Source organism: Micropterus salmoides, unplaced genomic scaffold (genome assembly GCF_014851395.1).
Source record: "Micropterus salmoides isolate LMB-PRFRI ecotype aquatic unplaced genomic scaffold, ASM1485139v1 Ms_hic_scaffold_10, whole genome shotgun sequence".
In the NCBI taxonomy this organism is placed as follows: domain Eukaryota; kingdom Metazoa; phylum Chordata; class Actinopteri; order Centrarchiformes; family Centrarchidae; genus Micropterus; species Micropterus salmoides.
Window position 1 is genome coordinate 25,999,525 of NW_024040041.1, and position 18,671 is coordinate 26,018,195.

Genomic DNA, 18,671 nt, shown 5'->3' on the forward strand with positions numbered 1-18,671 from the left:
CTTCTGAAGTGGACAGCGTTCATTAAAACAAAAACAACATAACTAGGCGGCATCCGGATTTGAACCGGAGACCTCTTGATCTGCAGTCAAATGCTCTACCACTGAGCTATACCCCCGTTGCTTCGCTTTGTTTTGTATAATTAGGATTTAATGAGGTCGAATGCCCGGTTCATATTTCTGTATTGATTATATGCAATTGCGTATTTGCTTTCAGCCGAACACGATTAGATTTTGTCGACAATCTTGGTATCTAACAGGTAGGCCTATTTAACATCCATGGCGTTATTTTGTCCACTAGGGGGAGAAATAAGCCTACATTTGTGCCTAAATTACGTGTAACGTTAATTGTTAACGTTACTGTGAATTTAAAGTGTTATGTCGATAAATATGTCGTTTGTAACTGCTCTCTACAATAAAACCATTAACTAGTCATGTTGACATAAAATAACAGGGAGTTAAAAAAGACAGATTTCTATTTCAGTGCATTAGCAGAAAGTATGTTGTTTTTTTTTTTACCTGCAGTGGTGGAAGTAACTGAGTCCATTTCGTGCAAATTTAAACTTTCAGGCTATGTCACTAAACTTCAGAGGCACAGCCTATATGTAGGCTTCTTTTTCACTATATTTATTTGACAGCCATTGCTTTTCAGAGTCAGATTTGTCTAAAATAAAACACATAGGCTTAATTTTTGAAATACAATGCATTACTAAAGATTAAACCAGTTATTACTTAAGTAATAAAGTGGGCCTAGTTCAAACTAGCTCCACCTCAACCAGCTACAACTCTAAAATGCTGCTTACACTTTCACAATCCAATAATGTCAAGTCTAATAATTTAGTCACAAGGAATAATTTAGGAATAATAGAATGATTACTTTAACTAATACTTTAAGTAGCCTAGAATTTGCTGATAATGCTTGCACTTACTTGAGGGTGTGGACGCAGGATTTTTATCTTGTAGTTATGTACTTTTATGTTGTGCTATTGTTATCTTTACTTAAGGGACTGAATAATTCTTCTACTGCCCGCACCAGTCCATTAGTGTGAGATTTTAATCATGTTAGATCTAAAGTGAAGCTACAGAATTGAAAAAGCCAAAAATGTAAAACAGACTATCATTGAGTTTCCTAAATATTCAGTTCATTTGCAACTGAAAACTAGTGTGTTTTTTTTTTTATCTAAATTAAATTAGCTTTTCTTGAGGTTCTCTGTTACAATTCATATCTTCAGGAAGAATCATGTTGATATTTACTGCTGTTGTGTAAATGAGGGCTGCTCTAATTTTTTAGGATTTGCCATTTTCTGTATAATTTTATAGCTCATTAAGCCAAACAGAATCAACTTTATTGGCCAAGTATGTTGATACATGACAAGGATAATACAAATACAGACAAACGGCTTAATGTAGCGATCTCAGTAACAATTTATTCTACATACAGGTTACTTTAAGGGACACAAGTAATTGCGGGTACACAGTGAATACGGGATACACGTGAATATGTAAGGCATTACACCAAGATATATAGTATAGCAGCTAGTTAACATGTTCCAGTTGAGGAGACGTCAGTTGAGGAGATGTTTACACTAAGGCCTGGCCTTCTCTGGCTTTTTGGACATTCAAATCATTTTATTTAACCTTTCCAAAAACTCCAGGGGCCTTTGTCTGTTTGTTTGTTTGATCTAGAGTGCACAAAACATGTCCCTAGCTTCAACTGAACTTTTACACAGAAGAAGAACTGTGGATTTCACCACCCATTCACTGACACTGAAAATGAATTAGGTCTCTTCAGTCTACGCAACCAATGATAACCCTTTTAATGTACATATAGACATGTCAGTATTGTTTTAATATATGTAAACCTTTCCTATGATGTAGTCATTCAACTTGTAGATACAATACATACACTTATTGCACAGATAAGTTTAGGGATATTCTCCTCATATTAAGTTGCAGTCCCCTTTTTGCACATATGTTCACATAGTGTTCAAATTCTTTTCTAACTCTCTTTATCCATCTGACTTCCTTTATGATTGCTGTAGATTTATCTGCATTCACCTCATCAGCAGTGCGCTTCAAGTAAGAACAAGGGATCCTAACATTACGCTCAGTGACTATAACATCTTAATTTTCAGAAACATCTGAAAGATATGAAAAAAACAACCTTTGTATATTTATTTATTTGTTTGTTTAAAACACAGCAGTCTATGTGTGAAGATCCACACATGATGCTGTGCACACTGCACACAGACAGGGTACTGACTGCCTTTCCAGCTGTGAATCCAATAAACACTCAGCTGCCATTTTCTTTGCCAAGGATTCCGTGTTTGCTCTCATAGCAGATAGAAATGCTGAAAGCGGCAGCTAAGAGAGGTGATGGGGTCCACCACAGTGCTTGTAAAGCTCGCCTTATGGTAGTTTTACATGCAATAAAAAACATGGCTTTTACATAACCACTGGAAATTAAACTGCAACAAAGAGACTTTTCTGTTCCATGTGGGCATCAAAAGGATGTTGTTGTTGTTAGAATAGAGACACAATGTTTTGGGGAGCCATAAACAGATTTGACATGGAATGTGTAATATCATGTCTAGCACTGATTTTAGGCCTGGCATTGTTAGCATCATGGTCACCATGTCTAATCTCAGATGTCAGATTCCTCAGTGAACTTCAGTTGGTTTGGACAGAGGGAGGTTCCATACACACTCTGCTGACAGTGAGACTCCAGTGGATGGTCCTATTTATACTTTTATCACTGGGAGTGATGGGAGAGGTTAGCTGCGATTCCAGGGAATTACAGATGATAGACTTTATCCTTTCTGTTCCAAACCCTCATCAGCTGATCCTTGTGTCTATTGTGATCACCAAGGAGAGAAGGAGGAGAGAAAGGGTGTAGTTAGAAACAGGGTGGTGATTTAGAGGGAGGAAGAGCGTGGCGGGTGGAAGTGGGATTCAGAGCAAACAACTTTTGCGAGGAGAAGAGGAGAAAGAAGAGACAAAGCTGTGTTTTTTTTTGTCTTTCTTTTGTTTTTGTCTTTTGCTTCCAAACATGTGTTTTAGCTTGGTGATGCTCTTCCTCTGTCTCTCCCAAACAGAGCTGGCAAGAGTTTGGGCTCAACAGCAAACAGGTGAGTTGTGTGTATTTTCCCTCCATTATCATCATTGCTTTAATCTTTCCACCTGTCCGCACTGCCTCCTGTCTGCTCTTTAAAGTCATACAGATGCTTAAGCTCATAGTTGTAGCAAGTCTGCATTGCAGCTTCTCCACTTTTTATCTTTTCCTCAATTTCATGCTTTGAAGTCTGTGCAATCTTGTTTAGTTGTCACAGGGAACAGTTAATGATCTTATATATTACTTTTATACTGATGCTGTGTGTGATTCTGTTGCTATTTTAACTCACTATAAACCACAGAACTTCAGCAGGACTCTTTATGGAGAAGCAAATGGGCATACCATGCCCTTTCCATTTTACGCACAAAAGTGAATGACCTAGTTTACAATAAAGTGCACATAAAAATACCCTATTCCACAAGCATGCGACTGAGTCTAAACAACAACCCACAAACACCCGTCTCAGGTTTAAAATTAGATATAGACTTTGTTTTTCGTCTTGCCTCCCAGCTAGACTCTGGCATAAAATTGTGGGAGGCTTTTGAGCTGATGGAGAGTGGAGACATTAGAGTTATTATATATTTTTTGATACAGGCCAAGTTTAGGGAAGTGAAGAGGGGTGCAGAACGATATGCAGGTGTGTTGATTGATGTATAGCTCTGATTTGACTGGTCACTCTCTACAAACTCTTCTCCTTCTGCCTTTTTCCTGCATTAAAACATCTTTTAAAAAGTAATCCAGAAGTCCCGATGAGTTCAGGAGAGTTCTTCTGCATCGGGAAATGTGCTGCAGATGCATCACAGATTACAGTGCAGGAGGCACGCATATATCTGCTTGCTACATAACGGGTTAGCTTTCGGTATTGACCTAGCATATCCTTCTTTCCTGCGCTTAATTTGCTCTTATCTGCCTTGTCACTCAACATTACATACTGCTCAGTTTTTATAAATGACTTTGGACCTGAGAGAGCCATCTGAACCAGACTGTAAAAACACAGAGCCCCAAGCTGAAAATGAATTGTGTACCCAGCAATGACCTCAGTGTTTGGCCTCTTGTCTCCTGTCCTGCTAAGAGGTTTGCTTAACAAATAGCCTGAAGCTGATCCAGACATGTTGGACCTAGAGTGGAAGAAGCAAAGAAAGAAGGATTGTTTTCTAAGATTGGATCATAGATAGGATGTTATTGTCTGTGGATCCCAAGATTGACTCTTATATTATAAAAGTCATGTGCAATCTGACTTGTCATAGCAAAACATACTTGTGTTTTAGGAAAAATAAAAACAGCAAGAACAAAAACAGTTATCTGCCAACAGCCGAGCAACTTGATCTTTGGTTCATCTTGTTATTTGGAACAGCATTTGTATGGGAAATGGTTTTAGCCCGAACTCTGCCCCCTTCATTAATTTGTCTTATCGGACAATGAAAAGCAAAAAATAACATTTTTTACCTCTCCCATGCAGAGATTTGGTTTCACCACAACAGAGCAAAGGTGAGGCAATCAGTGCACTTGTGTTCTCTTAACAAAACATAACCAAAATCGTAATGTCTCTTGTCTTTAGTTTTATTGTGAAATGTAACTTTTTTGCACTCTCTTAGGGATGTTATAAATTAAATGAGTCATTTTGAAGATTCCTGGGTGACATTTATTAAAGGAATGTCCTCTCAGTGCTTCAATACCATGATAATTGTTGCTGTACTACATCAGCAGCTAATTTACTGGCCCATATATACTAAGAGATCAGCTTCCCAACTTTTTATTAGTAGAGTTGCAGGTTTTCAGTTAAATATAAACATTTCTCTACTATAAATCACTCTTTTAATCTCTCAGAAGAAGTGGCTTGATTATCTGGATGAAATAGAATTGCACATCTGCAATTCAACCACATCTTGAAATGAACTATATATTTATTGTGGGTAATGAGGAGTTCATGCCAACTCCTCCAGCCTCTGCTCAGGAAGGGTGTGTCCACTCAGACCGCTCTGAGCTGACCACTCACAGAAAAAGGCAGCCAAATGTTGTGGTATGGTAGCTCCTAAGAGTGGGAACAGGTCAGTTTTCTGTCCAAAACATCTGCCCTCTAATTGACGACATTTGACCATTACAGTGGTTCCTGTTTTACCTTACTAGGTCTTTTACAAATACTTGTCATCCTTTGCCTCAGTGCTGCTCTCATTGTCTCACACAACATTTACATCGTAAAACAAATGTATATTTAACTGCGGAAACCTCATTGGGTGTTCTTGACCAGCTGCACAGATAAGCAACCAATGTGTTTCTCACTTTCTGACTCACCAACACAATATCTACACTTTCATACTGAGGTTGGAGTTGGCTGTTGCGCTCAAAATGAACAGTGAGGTAGTCCATTATCTATTCTAGCACTATCTTTTAATCGAGGCAGCACCCTGTTCTTTTCCTAAAAGAACAGAAGATCAAATCAAGGTCCACCTTGATAGGGATTCACCACTTATATCCTGTTGCAGTCCCCTCCCATTGGATTTTTGGGGGGGTCACAAACTGTGCAACTGTTACCATACATTTAGATATGTATTGTGTATATGTATGAACATTTCTAAATTTTAAGTTACAATTTCAATAAGTCTAAAGTAAAGTAATCTTACTTCAGTTCTAAAGAAAAATACAGAAATATGCATATATATCATATTTAATTTTTCATGTCATCGCAGAATCAGTTGCTGTGTTATTATTAACATGAAGGTATCAATATGTATTTCAGATGCATCCAAACAATTCAAAATTATAAATTCTTATAATAAGGATACCATATACTACGAAAAACAGAATGGTAGCTTTCACTCCTTTATCAACAGTCAAATGTAAGTTTGAAAAAGTTTGTTTCTACTATTTTGTATGAAATATAAAAATCCCCAGCAGAGCTCAGGGCATGTGCTATCCACTGAATAATTCTTATATAGAATGAGTGAAATTCTTATATAGAATGAGTGAAGAGTGTCTTTGTCAGTTTCTCCTGGGCAGCCAAGACAATAAGACTCCCATCTCACTGTTTTGGTCATCTGCCAGTGATTTCAATAGCACTGGCTGTGAGACTGATGGCCTGAGTTGATATTATAAGCCACAAATTCATATTGAGAGTCTGCACCCCTCCCAACTTAACTAACTAAACGAGGATGTTTATCTGCTGCACTGCAAATCTCAACAAGTGTGTGCACAACATTCTTCCTCTTACCTCATGCCATAACAGGGCGGACCCAGTGCTCAACAATCACACATCTAGGTTTAATATATGATCTGCCACAAATGCCTTGACGCACCACTCAGTTGAATCAAAGGGTGGAGAGAAACATTCATAAACACATACACTCTATGAGGTCAAGACATTTGGGTTGTCACTTCAGAAACATGTTAAATGAAACACTGTATGCCTGGGGAAGACATCAGTATTATAATTGTGTGAATGCAGAGTGATGTTTAAAGCAGGCCTTGTCAGCCAATGTCCCACACAGTCTGAATTCTGGGGGTTTGGCACAAGATGGGGCTGAGGGACCAACCGGCCTGTGTTCCACACTCAGGCCAGAAATGTAGGCATCAAACCAAAGTCAACTAAAATTTCCCTGGCATAAGAGGAGCTGCACTAGGTGCTGGCACCCATAGGAACTTGTTTAGAAGCTAAATATGTCAGGTTTCATAATCTCAAATGTGTTTTCTTGTTGATTACCCAGTTTTAACAATGAACATCTGTAAAACTGCAAAGAAGGATTATGCTGTAGTCTGTTAATTTTCTCATTAACATGGACTAGTAAAAGTAGAAGAGGGAGTGGGAAGTATGTCTGCATGCAAGGATGTTCTCTGTTTTTTAAAACATGTTTAAAATGGCTGAATTTAAAGGATTTCATTTAGCTGTCTAATTCAGATGTCAGGCCAGTGAGGTCAAACACATGAAACACAAGCATGATGTCTTGATGATGTCCATTTTATGAGCAATTCAGTAGACACCGTGTATTATAATGTGGATTTGGTTGGTGGTGTAGTTCACCTTTATTGTCATACCATATTTTTCAGACCCCAGTGAGTTACACCATGGTCCCCAAGTAAGTTATTTCCAACTCATGAGGTTTTGCAAACCTCAGAATCCAGCTTTATCACCAACATTTTTTTGAATGTGCACCCAAGCACTTTAAATATCTTTTACCTCAGCCCAATTTTACTCAGCCTGAGGTGTAATTCTTTTGCATTACGCATTCAATGACATCTGTGCTGGCAGAATTTTGGGCAAATTCATTTGCAAGTGCAAATTTAAATAACATGGCCTATTTTAAGACAGGATGCAGGCCCACAACATGCCTCTACTGCATGGGAGTTAAGACTTATTTGAATCAGGTGCGCAAGACTAGGGCAGAAAGTGGCTTTAGCTCAGTCGAAAAACATGGCACTGATTATGTGAAAGTACAGATTTTTTTTAATGCTTTTAAAGCCACTTTCAAGTGCAGTGTCATAATAAAAATGTGTTACATTAGTAAGAGTTACTCTTTGAACTGCAGCAGAAAGACAAAAATGCGTTTAATAATTATATCTTTAAAACGTCGACATTTGTACGACTTAAGCGTCTAAATGTCCACGCCGCCATGTCTTTGTCAGCCTTTTATGTAACTTTGAAAGCGGGGCACAGTCCTTTGAGGGGGGCAGACCAGCGTTGCTAACGTTAACTTAGCTGTTGGTTTTAGCTAGCGTTAGCATGAAGTGGGGAGCAAGCAAACAACTGCAGACACAAGTAACTCAAGACTGACAGTTAAATCAGACGTGAACAGGTGTTTGAGCTTGGGCTTCCTAACCAGACCACTGGGAGATCTGATAGAGTCACCCTACTCAGTTTTACTCTGCTCAGTTGCCAACAGTCCCGACAAGACAACACCGGAGCAGCAGAGACCAACTCTTCGTGGCAGCCAAGCTGACCACGGCAGGACATTCACGGTGTTCTGGACGGGAAACTGAACATGACGGAGTGATTTCTCATGGCTTTTTTCAAAGGTTCGCTCCCATCGCCACTTCCAACACCCCCTGTAGTAAGCTGAAAGCCAGAAAAAAAAAACAGCAAACGTTATGTACAGGAGACCGCCCTGATTTAGGGTTAGAAGAGACACCCCGCGAAAGATGAGCGCTGTTTCGGGGTATATATAGGCTGCTACGTGACGTCACCACCGTGTCCCGTAATGTACGTAAGAAAGCCGCAATCACCAACAAACTACCGTAATTAGATAGAGAGATAGATAGAGAGAGATACATCTATCGACTTCTGTTTTCAATATTTTTTCAACATTCCTTAGCTGAATAAAGATAGACCTGAGGCTGTTTTATCTGGCAAAATTCACCATTTTTAATACATGATATGATGCTACCTTGGTAACCTGAAAATATATATCAAACAAGCTGCCAGAAATGTGGGAGTCATGTTTGACTGAGGTCGCAATGTTGTTCAGCATTGGCTGTATCATTTGAAATATCTCCAAAATAAGGTCACCTCAATTTATTCATGCATTTTTTGTTAACTTTTAAACAATAAATAGTCCTTGCCACATATTATACATTTGTGTTTCATTATGAAGTCTTGACTGTTTTTTTATGAGCACACATAACTGTTTTATCAACTAGCTTATGGAAATAAAGGAAGTAGGGAATGATTTGACATTTTTCCACACTTCAACTGTAAACTCTGAAAACTTCCTCTAATAGAAAATCTTGTTTTTGCATTTGTAAGTGTAGCAGATTTGTTTTGTGGATCCCAATTTTTTTTTCTTAAATTGCAGTCTTCCTGAATAATTTGTGTATCCTTTGATCATAATATTTTACACATGACAACATTGCAAGTTTGTGAAAAAAAAGAGATGCAATGCATATAAAAAAATATAGCCAGCTTCAGCATACTTTGTTTCTCCTAAAATAAGAAGAAGAATATTTAATAATTAAATATTTAATAGATTAAACTGACCAGTTCCTTATTGACCTTTCTGCAGACTACACCACACAAAAAAGTCCTCAAAAGAGCTTTTTAGGGCAATGCATTGCGTTTGTTTTGTATACAACAGAAATAACTCTTGGAAGCTTAGTCAAGACACTTTTCCGTGTATGGCTTTAAATGTACAGCTATATCAGTAACTGAGGTTGTGCAAGGGCCAAGATATTCACAGGTCCACATCTGTGTCTAAATGTACCAGCAGCAGACATGTATTTTCCACACTTTCCACACAGAAAAACACGGTGCTAAAATAAACTCCTAAAATCAACTAGAAATATGTGAATTTGAATATGTGGCTTCAAAGAAAGACAAGCCATCAACTTAAACACACAAAACTGTAAAACAAAGCCCACCTACACCAGTTTGCTTACCAAATATAGTTTATATTGTTTGTAAGGCTTGACAGTTCCCTCTGAGCATAACTAAATGTTATTTGTATTGTTTTGTCTTCATTCAACAATGGCTTTAACTGACGTGGCTGACAAGGCAAGACTGACAATTTCAAAACCAATTGTAATTTGGCTGATTGGCCGGGCACTGAGCCACAACTGTGAACATAATTCTTAAGAGTCTGAATAAAACTGGCATCTGACATGTTGTGGTTCTGCTTCCAGGGTAAAAAATGCTTTGGTGTGCTTTCTCTTCTTTTTATATTGAAATGAGAGTGTGGAAATCAGTGGGTTTAGAATGCATTATTTAACATATAAGCAGGATGCAACTGCTTATATCATCACATAATGACCAGCAGAACATACTAACCTGGTATTCTGGTATTAATTTGGACAGACAATTGGTACAGTGTGATCTCACAGAAGCATGAAGAATCAACTGGAAGTGACAGTCATCCTCAGAGTGCCCAGAAGTCATCTTCAGGTCACGCTAGGATAGGCAGGGCGATCCTGGGTGGAGAACTAACCATCGACACTCTGCCAGACAACATGACACGTGTAGTGGTGAGTGCTGCACCACAGCGTTTCTTAAGACTATAATGACTTGTGGCATTTGTTATGTTTTTGGCTTTTGACATGTTCTGTTTGTTTTAGTTGGAGTTAAACACTGCCCTCTTTTGGAAAGTAGAATTTACTTGTTTCCACTCACTTGCAGAAGTAAATGACAGCATATGATTTAACCATGTGTAGAGTGAACTCTTGATGCCTGTGTGACACACTCTCTGAACACAGTCACGCCATTACAAACTCTGATCCTCTTTGTTTTTCTGTCTGGAAGGAGGACTCTGGCAAGTATTATACATGGCGTAGCTTTGGCCCAGAAGACCAGCGCTCACAGGCATTATGGGTAGACATGAGTGACGTCCGGCAAGGCCAAGTTAGAGTCCATGGCATTCTGTCAAATTCATACAAACAGGCTGTGGTGAGTCTCGCACACACAAAATAAATGTACTTTCTTACTTTCTTTTTAAGTTATTCATAAAATTTTGAAGTCACGTTTAAATTGTGTTAGTGGGTGACAGTTGTTATAAAGGGTATGGCTCAGTGGTAGAGTGTCTGACTACAGATTAAGAGATCTCCAGTTTAATTTGGTTGCCCTTTAAGTGTGAAATCATGTGTACTTTACCAACATGTTACCAATTGTTAGAAAGCCAAATGAACCTAATCCACAAATATTCTCTTCTTCCTAATCTTCAGACACAACAGTACTCAAATACACTCTTCTGAAAATTTATCATCCGTTATGTCCTTGGTGAGATAGGTGCTAAACAGTAACATTGCAGCCATTCAAAGTTAGTTGCTCTGTAAACGTCCAAATTCTTTCCTTCAGATTTTATGTGAATGAGAACAAACTGTAAGAACACACAGCATGACTTCCAGGCTGTCATGATTTCAGAATCTTTAAGCGGTCTATCATTGTATAAAATGGTTATATATACTTTCTGAATCAATCTATCGAATGTGCAGACAAACTGGGTAGTTTTCACATTTCTTTCACAGGTTGTAATGATGCTAATCTATGAATTGTCCATGTTTAGACACACCACTACGTAAGTGCATGGGCACTCTTACTTTATATTTATTAATATTTTTGTCCATATGGTCATTTACCAGACTATCAATGAGCAATGGATGGAATGTTGTCACAGAATGGAATGTTGTCACAGAAAGTCTATCTCGCTGGTAGAGCATTTGACTGCAGATCAAGAGGTCCCCAGTTCGAATCTAGGTGCCCCCTATTGCTGAGAACATCTCAAATGGTTATACTTTCTGAATAAATCCATTGAATGTAGAGACAAACTAAGTAATTATCTCGTTTCTATCACTTGTTCTTATAATGCTAAGCAATGAATTGTCCATTTTTAGACACTCCACTATGTAAGTGCATGTGCTCTCTTACTTCATACAGGTGCTGGTCATATAATTAGAATATCATCAAAAAGTCGATTTATTTCAGTGATTCCATTCAAAAAGTGAAACTTGTATAATGTATACATTCATTCCACACAGACTGACATATTTCAAGTGTTCATTCCTTCTAATTTTGATGATTATAACTGACAACTAATGAAAAAAATCAGTATCTCAGAAAATTAGAATATTGTGAAAAGGTTCAATATTGAAGACACCTGGTGCCACACTCTAATCAGCTAATTAACTCAAAACACCTGCAAAGGCCTTTAAATGGTCTCTCAGTCTAGTTCTGTAGGTTACACAATCATGGGGAAGACTGCTGACAGCTGTCCAAAAGACGACCATTGACACCTTGCATAAGGAGGGCAAGACACAAAAGGTCATTGCTAAAGAGGCTGGCTGTTCACAGAGCTCTGTGTCCAAGCACATTAAATAGAGAGGCGAAGGGAAGGAAAAGATGTGGTATATAAAAGTGTACAAGCAATAGTGATAACCGCACCCTGGAGAGGATTGTGAAACAAAACCCATTCAAAAATGTGGGGGAGATTCACAAAGAGTGGACTGCAGCTGGAGTCAGTGCTTCAAGAACCACCACGCACAGACGTATGCAAGACATGGGTTTCAGCTGTCGCATTCCCTGTGTCAAGCCACTTTTGAACAAGACACAGACGTCAGAAGCGTCTCGCCTGGGCTAAAGACAAAAAGGACTGGACTGCTGCTGAGTGGTCCAAAGTTATGTTCTCTGATGAAAGTAAATTTTGCATTTCCTTTGGAAATCAAGGTCCCAGAGTCTGGAGGAAGAGAGGAGAGGCACAGAATCCACGTTGCTTAAAGTCCAGTGTAAAGTTTCCTGTCAGTGATGGTTTGGGGTGCTATGTCATCTGCTGGTGTTGGTCCACTGTGTTTTCTGAGGTCCAAGGTCAACGCAGCCGTCTACCAGGACATTTTAGAGCACTTCATGCTTCCTGCTGCTGACCAACTTTATGAAGATGCAGATTTCATTTTCCAACAGGACTTGGCACCTGCACACAGTGCCAAAGCTACAAGTATCTGGTTTAAGGACCATGGTACCCCTGTTCATAATTGGCCAGCAAACTCGGCTGACCTTAATCCTATAGAAAATCTATGGGGCATTGTGAAGAGGAAGATGCAATACGCCAGACCCAACAATGCAGAAGAGCTGAAGGCCACTATCAGAGCAACCTGGGCTCTCATAACACCTGAGCAGTGCCACAGACTGATGGACTCCATGCCACGCCGCATTGCTGCAATAATTCAGGCAAAAGGAGCCCCAATTAAGTATTGAGTGCTGTACGTGCCCATACTTTTCATATTCATACTTTTCAGTTGGCCAACATTTCTGAAAATCCTTTTTTTTGTATTGGTCCTAAGTAATATTCTGATTTTCGGAGATACTAAATTTGGGATTTTCATTAGTTGTCTAGTTTAATCATCACAATTAAATGAAATAAACATTTGAAATATGTCAGTCTGTGTGTAATTAATGAATATAATATCCAAGTTTCACTTTTTGAATGGAATTACTGAAATAAATCAACTTTTTGATGATATTCTAATTATATGACCAGCACCTGTATACAAAATATTTATAAATATTTTTATCTAAATTGTCATTTACCAGACTGTCAATGAACAATGGAAAAGCTTTTGTTGCAGGGGGTATAGCTCAGTGGCAGAGCATTTGACTGCAGATCAAGAGGTCCCCCGTTCAAATCTGGGTGCCCCCTGTCTCTGGGAACATACAGCATGACTTCTGATGTGGTGTGATTTCAAAGTCTCTCAGCATTTTAGCATTTTATCATTGTATAAAATGGTTATATATACCTTCTGAATCAATCCATAAAATGTGCAGACAAACTGGGTAGTTTTCACATTTCTATCACTGCTTGAAATGAAGCTAAGTAATGAATTGTCTATGTTCAGACACACCACTATATGTAAGTGCATTTGCTCTCTTATTTTATATGTAAAATATTTATAAATATTTTTGTCCATATGGTCTTTTATCAGACTATCAACAAGCAATTGTCACAGAGGGTATACCTCAGTGGTAGAGCATTTAACTGCAGATCAAGAGGTCCCGAGTTCAAATCTGGGTGCCCCATACCTCTGAGAACATCTCAAATGCCTGTATAAAATTGTTATATATACTTTCTGAATAAATCCATTGAATGTAGAGACAAACTGAGTAATTATCTCATTTCTATCACTAGTTCTTATGATGCTAAGCAATGAATTGTCCATTTTTAGACACTCCACTATGTAAGTGTATGTTCTTTCTTACTTCGTATACACAATATTTATAAATATCTTTATCTAAATTGTCATTTACCAGATTATCAATGAGCAATGCAAGAATTATTGTCACAGGGGGTAGAGCATTTGATTGCAGATCAAGAGGGCCCCAGTTCAAATCTGGGTGACCCCTGCCTCTGAGAACATCCCAAATGCCTGTGTAAAATGGTTATATGTACTTTCTGAATCAATCCATAGAATATGCAGACAAACTGGGTAATTTCACATTTCTATCACTGGTTGTAATGATGCTAAACAATTAATTTTCCATGTTTAGACACTCCACTATGTAAGTGCATGTGCTCTTTTACTTTATATCTGAAATATTTATAAATATTTTTGTCCATATGTTCATTTACCAGACTGTCAATGAGCAATGGAAAAGCTTTTGTTGCAGGGGGTATAGCTCAGTGGCAGAGCATTTGACTGCATCACTGGTTGTAATGAAGCTAAGTAATGAATTGTCCATTTTTAGGCACTCCATTATGTAAGTGCATGTGCTCTCTTACTTTATATACAAAATATTTATAAATATTTTTATCTAAATTCTCATTTACCAGATTATCAATGAGCAATGGAAGAATTATTGTCACAGGGGGTATAGCATTTGACTGCAGATCAAGAGGGCCCCAGTTAAAATCTGGGTGTCCCCTACCTGTGAGAACATCAAAGATACCTGTATAAAATGGTCAGATATACTTTCTGAAGTAATCCATTGAATATGCAGACAAACTGGGGAATTTTCACACTTCTGGCTAACCAATGAATCATCCATGTTTAGGCACTCCAGTATGTAAGTATACGTGCTCTCTTACTTTATATACAATATATAACAATATATAAATATGAACATTCAAAACTAATATTTTCTATGACCTTGGTGAAACAGAGTACAAAATTGCAACACTGCAGCAAGTACAAGTACACCAAGTATACAGCCAAATGACTTGGGGATGTTGGTATACATGCCAAGACCTACGGGCCTGCCAGAGGTTGCAAGCATCTGCTCAGTATTGACCTCTTTTGACCCACATGGAGCACCTGTGTAATATATACAGCTTACTTTAATATGGAAAAATGTGAGGCTTCAGGCAAAAGAAAGGAAATCTCCTGTACACTGACAATCCCAGGATTCTCCAAGTGGAAACAGAGTACTTTGGCTTCACAAAAACATCCAACGTCAATTCTAAAAGGATGAACCTGAGGAGAAAATGTGCTTGCAGTTTGGCGAAATCAAAAGACACAAGTCTTTGGTATATCATGTTACAGCTAAAGCTGCACTCGAGGGTAATCATTTTTATAATTGGTTACAGCAAGGTCAGTTTTCCCATTTGCCCTGCTGATTTTGACTGATAATGTGGATTTTGAGATTGAATCATGGTGTTGTGGATCTCAGTTATTTAGCAGAATATGTGTTTTGAGAAGTTCACACCCTGTAACCTCAACGACCTGCTCTGCACAGCCAAGTTGTGTCTATGTTTTAACAAGATCATTGCAAAATAGTTACATCAGACTGCATGCTGAGAAGGTTTATTACACATTGGCTGTTTGTATAAGGTGAGTCAGAAACTGCCAATGCACACAAGTGCCTATCCCTATGTAAACTATATATAATATTAGCTGGACCATATTCAGGAAACGGGGGTATAGCTCAGTGGTAGAGCATTTGACTGCAGATCAAGAGGTCCCCGGTTCAAATCCGGGTGCCCCCTTATTTATGTAAAACGTCTGCACTATACTTCATTTGACACAAGACATTTAAGTGAGTCAAAGGACTTATGAATTGTTGGCTCTGAATAACAATATTGTGTCATATTCAACCTGGTTTTAATCCATAGCATTTGAGTCTTGGTTGATTTGGTACGTGCTTGTTAGTGGTAATTGCTCCAATATGGCTACAGGATTGTGAACAGTGAAGCTGAGATCAATTTACAAACACTAACGCTGTATAAGTTTCTGTGTTGTTTCCTGTAAATCCTTTGTGTGTTGCTAGGCAATTTGAATCAAGAGGGAGAATGGCAGACTCTGTCACCAGCAATGAATACTATAGAGAGCAAATGACAGAATGTAAATACAATTAATGGATATTGTTGAAAACTGCCTACCATAAATAGTATTAAAAACAGGGTTTGATTTTATGAACATCTTTAGGATTAAAAACTGTAAAGTCTGAACATACAGGTTCTGGAGTTACTAAGTGAGCAAGAGTAGTGTTCTAAAATGTATAAAAATGACCTTTCAGTAAGAGAAATGAAACCAAACAGCTTTTCCCAGACAAGCATTTTACAGCCTCTTTATTCTATCTCAGTGTAACACAAACCTTGAGCTAACTTGCGTGCATAGCACCACAGAACAGCAACTCAAAATACAACCTCAAAACAATTAAATTGATTTAGTTTACTTGAAAATGACACGTGAATCTATATTAAAATTCTTTCTGTTTCTATCTACTCTCTTTGCAGAGGGTCGCCCTGTCGTTTGACTTTCCTTTTTACGGACATTACTTAAGGCAGATTACCATAGCAACAGGAGGTACTTTTTGATTTTGTAACAGATGTTCAAGTGACCTTTCCTGCGTATGTTCAGAGCAGAGACAAGTCATACTAAAGTCTTACATATTTTTCCATCTGGCCTTTTTTCAGGGTTTATCTTCACAGGGGACATTACTCACCGTATGCTGACCGCAACACAGTACATCGCCCCTCTAATGGCTAATTTTGACCCCAGCTACTCCAAAGATTCCACCGTGCAATACCTGGATAATGGTGAGACGCCACCTGAAATTGTTTCTGAGATTGTCTCATAACTTGTCTGACCTATGTCTTACATTCACTGTGTTCAGGCGAGGTGTTTGTGGTCCAGTGGGAGCAGGTCAGACTCCCAGGAAAAGAGTCAGAAGGAGCCTTTACATTTCAGGCTGCTCTTTACAAAACAGGATCCATCACGTTCAGCTACCGAGATGTGAGACAAACCACTGTACTGCATACTTAGTAGTCTTCCAAACCTGTTCTCTTCCTTATTACATACGTGATTCCTTTTGCTTGTTTATCAGATACCTCTGTCACTAGATGTGATCAGTTCAGCTGAGCATCCAGTAAAGGTCGGTTTGTCTGACGCCTTCATGGTCACGTCACCTTCTCGTCAATCACCAGGTCAGCAATAATGTCCACAAATGTATTGTGCCACCATGGAACAACAATCAGTCTTCAGAGAGTCTTTCAGGTATTTAACCTTGTGATATCTGTAACTCAGAGACCCAACGGCGGACGATTTATGAGTATCATCGGGTTCAGATAGACAATACAAAGATCACCAAATACTCTGCTGTTGAGTTCACTGCACTGCCTAGTAAGTGATCCTCATCGTTAATGGGAAGACATTACAATATTTTCAACTAGTCAAGATATTAGACTGCACCAACACTCAAACAATATAACTATTTTCCTTGTTTGGTTCTGCCTCTCTGTTCAGCCTGCCTGCAACATGACAGCTGTGAGCTCTGCCTCTCATCCATCCAAACCTCTGGGTGCAGCTGGTGCAATGTACTCCAGAGGTGAGCAGGACATTACAATAGCCCAAATGTTTATATAGTGCAGTTTTAACCCTTATAAATATACATCTTGTGTGTGTTTTAGGTGTTCAGATGGCATGGATAGACACAGACAAGAATGGCTGGAGTATGGCTGTTTAGAAGAGGTATTGTTGGACATTCAAGAATTAGTATCTTATTTGCCAGTTTTGAGACTCATGCATTTATTATATTGTAAATGAGCAGAGCAAAGATGCAACCTGTGAGGATTACTCCAGGGCCGACAGCTCTACTGGATCCTCTATGACACAGGATGTGACCTCTTTGACTCCTCTACAAAAAGGCTGTGAAAGTGACGGTGAGGTTGAGCTCTTTTTTCACTATAATGTATGCAGTATTTGACCATAATAGCACATTTTGCAGCTTGGTAAAAAATTGACTCCCAACTTCAAATAAGTATGGAAACAACTGCTCTCTGTGTTCTTCTTTCAGATGAGAACAAAGATCACATATTTAACACTGGCAATGGTGAGTTAATACTTTTAAGAGCCATTATGGTTGAGCTTTATGAAGGGATATAATTATGGGGCTTCATCTTCAATGCAGATGTGAAGACAGATTCTTCAACCAAGAGTGACAGGTTGGCTAACACAGGACTGATAGCTGGTATAGCAGCTACGCTGGTGTTACTTTTGGCTCTGGTACTTGTAGCTCTTTACATCAACTACCATCCTACTGCTACATCACCACTTTACCTCATCCAGGTGAGCAAAAACATCATACACCTGCTCTGACAGTAACCAGTTACAAACTGTATATGTCCACATTAAATGCAATTCTTTTGTGCGTGCTTTTTTTGTAGCGTCGCAAGAATTACTGGCCTTCTTTGAAGTTTCAGAAGCAACAATCTGGTTACACAGAAGTGGAAGGGGAAGGTCATGAAAAAGACAGCATTGTTGAAGCAGGGCCACGTTGAAGTGGATGGAAACTTATATAAACAAGATGTTTGCATTGAAGTAATTTCTGATTTCTACACACATTCAAGCATGTCCATTTGTGAAAACATACATTCCAAAGCCAATTCACCTTTTATATTCAGTTTATGATTGCTTTTTTAAGACGATCATGACTCCATTTTAAAATTTTAAATTGTTGTAACAGTTAGGGTAGATGCTGTTGAATGGTTTCATTAGAAATGTATATATCTGCAGGAATAAATGGTGGTTGAATTCCACCCGAAAACATTCTTGACTACAATAAACTGTGCTGTTTGACATCAAACAAATAAAGATGTGGGTGTGCTTCAGTTTCAGTTCCTGCTGCTTTTGAAGATGAAGTTGATTATTTTAACTGCTCCACCTT

The 18,671-nt window shown here is 38.5% G+C and overlaps 1 protein-coding gene and 3 non-coding genes across 4 annotated transcripts; 3 read left to right on the top strand and 1 right to left on the bottom strand.

Annotated features, from left to right (window-relative positions):
- Positions 1-44: 44 nt before the first annotated feature.
- On the bottom strand, positions 45-116 carry trnac-gca. Its single transcript has one exon. It is a non-coding gene; the product is annotated as a tRNA-Cys (tRNA).
- Positions 117-2,800: 2,684 nt separating this feature from the next.
- LOC119893091 (plexin domain-containing protein 1-like) lies at positions 2,801-18,615 on the top strand. Its single transcript, XM_038705025.1, has 14 exons — positions 2,801-3,125; positions 9,888-10,054; positions 10,329-10,472; positions 16,243-16,312; positions 16,423-16,545; positions 16,623-16,741; positions 16,833-16,932; positions 17,033-17,128; positions 17,252-17,333; positions 17,416-17,476; positions 17,556-17,667; positions 17,802-17,837; positions 17,916-18,073; positions 18,172-18,615. The coding sequence occupies exons 1-14, from the start codon at positions 3,047-3,049 to the stop codon at positions 18,283-18,285; spliced, it is 1,461 nt and encodes a 486-aa protein (XP_038560953.1). The 5' UTR covers positions 2,801-3,046; the 3' UTR covers positions 18,286-18,615.
- Positions 13,141-13,212, top strand: trnac-gca. Its single transcript has one exon. It is a non-coding gene; the product is annotated as a tRNA-Cys (tRNA).
- Positions 15,421-15,492, top strand: trnac-gca. Its single transcript has one exon. It is a non-coding gene; the product is annotated as a tRNA-Cys (tRNA).
- Positions 18,616-18,671: the final 56 nt, after the last annotated feature.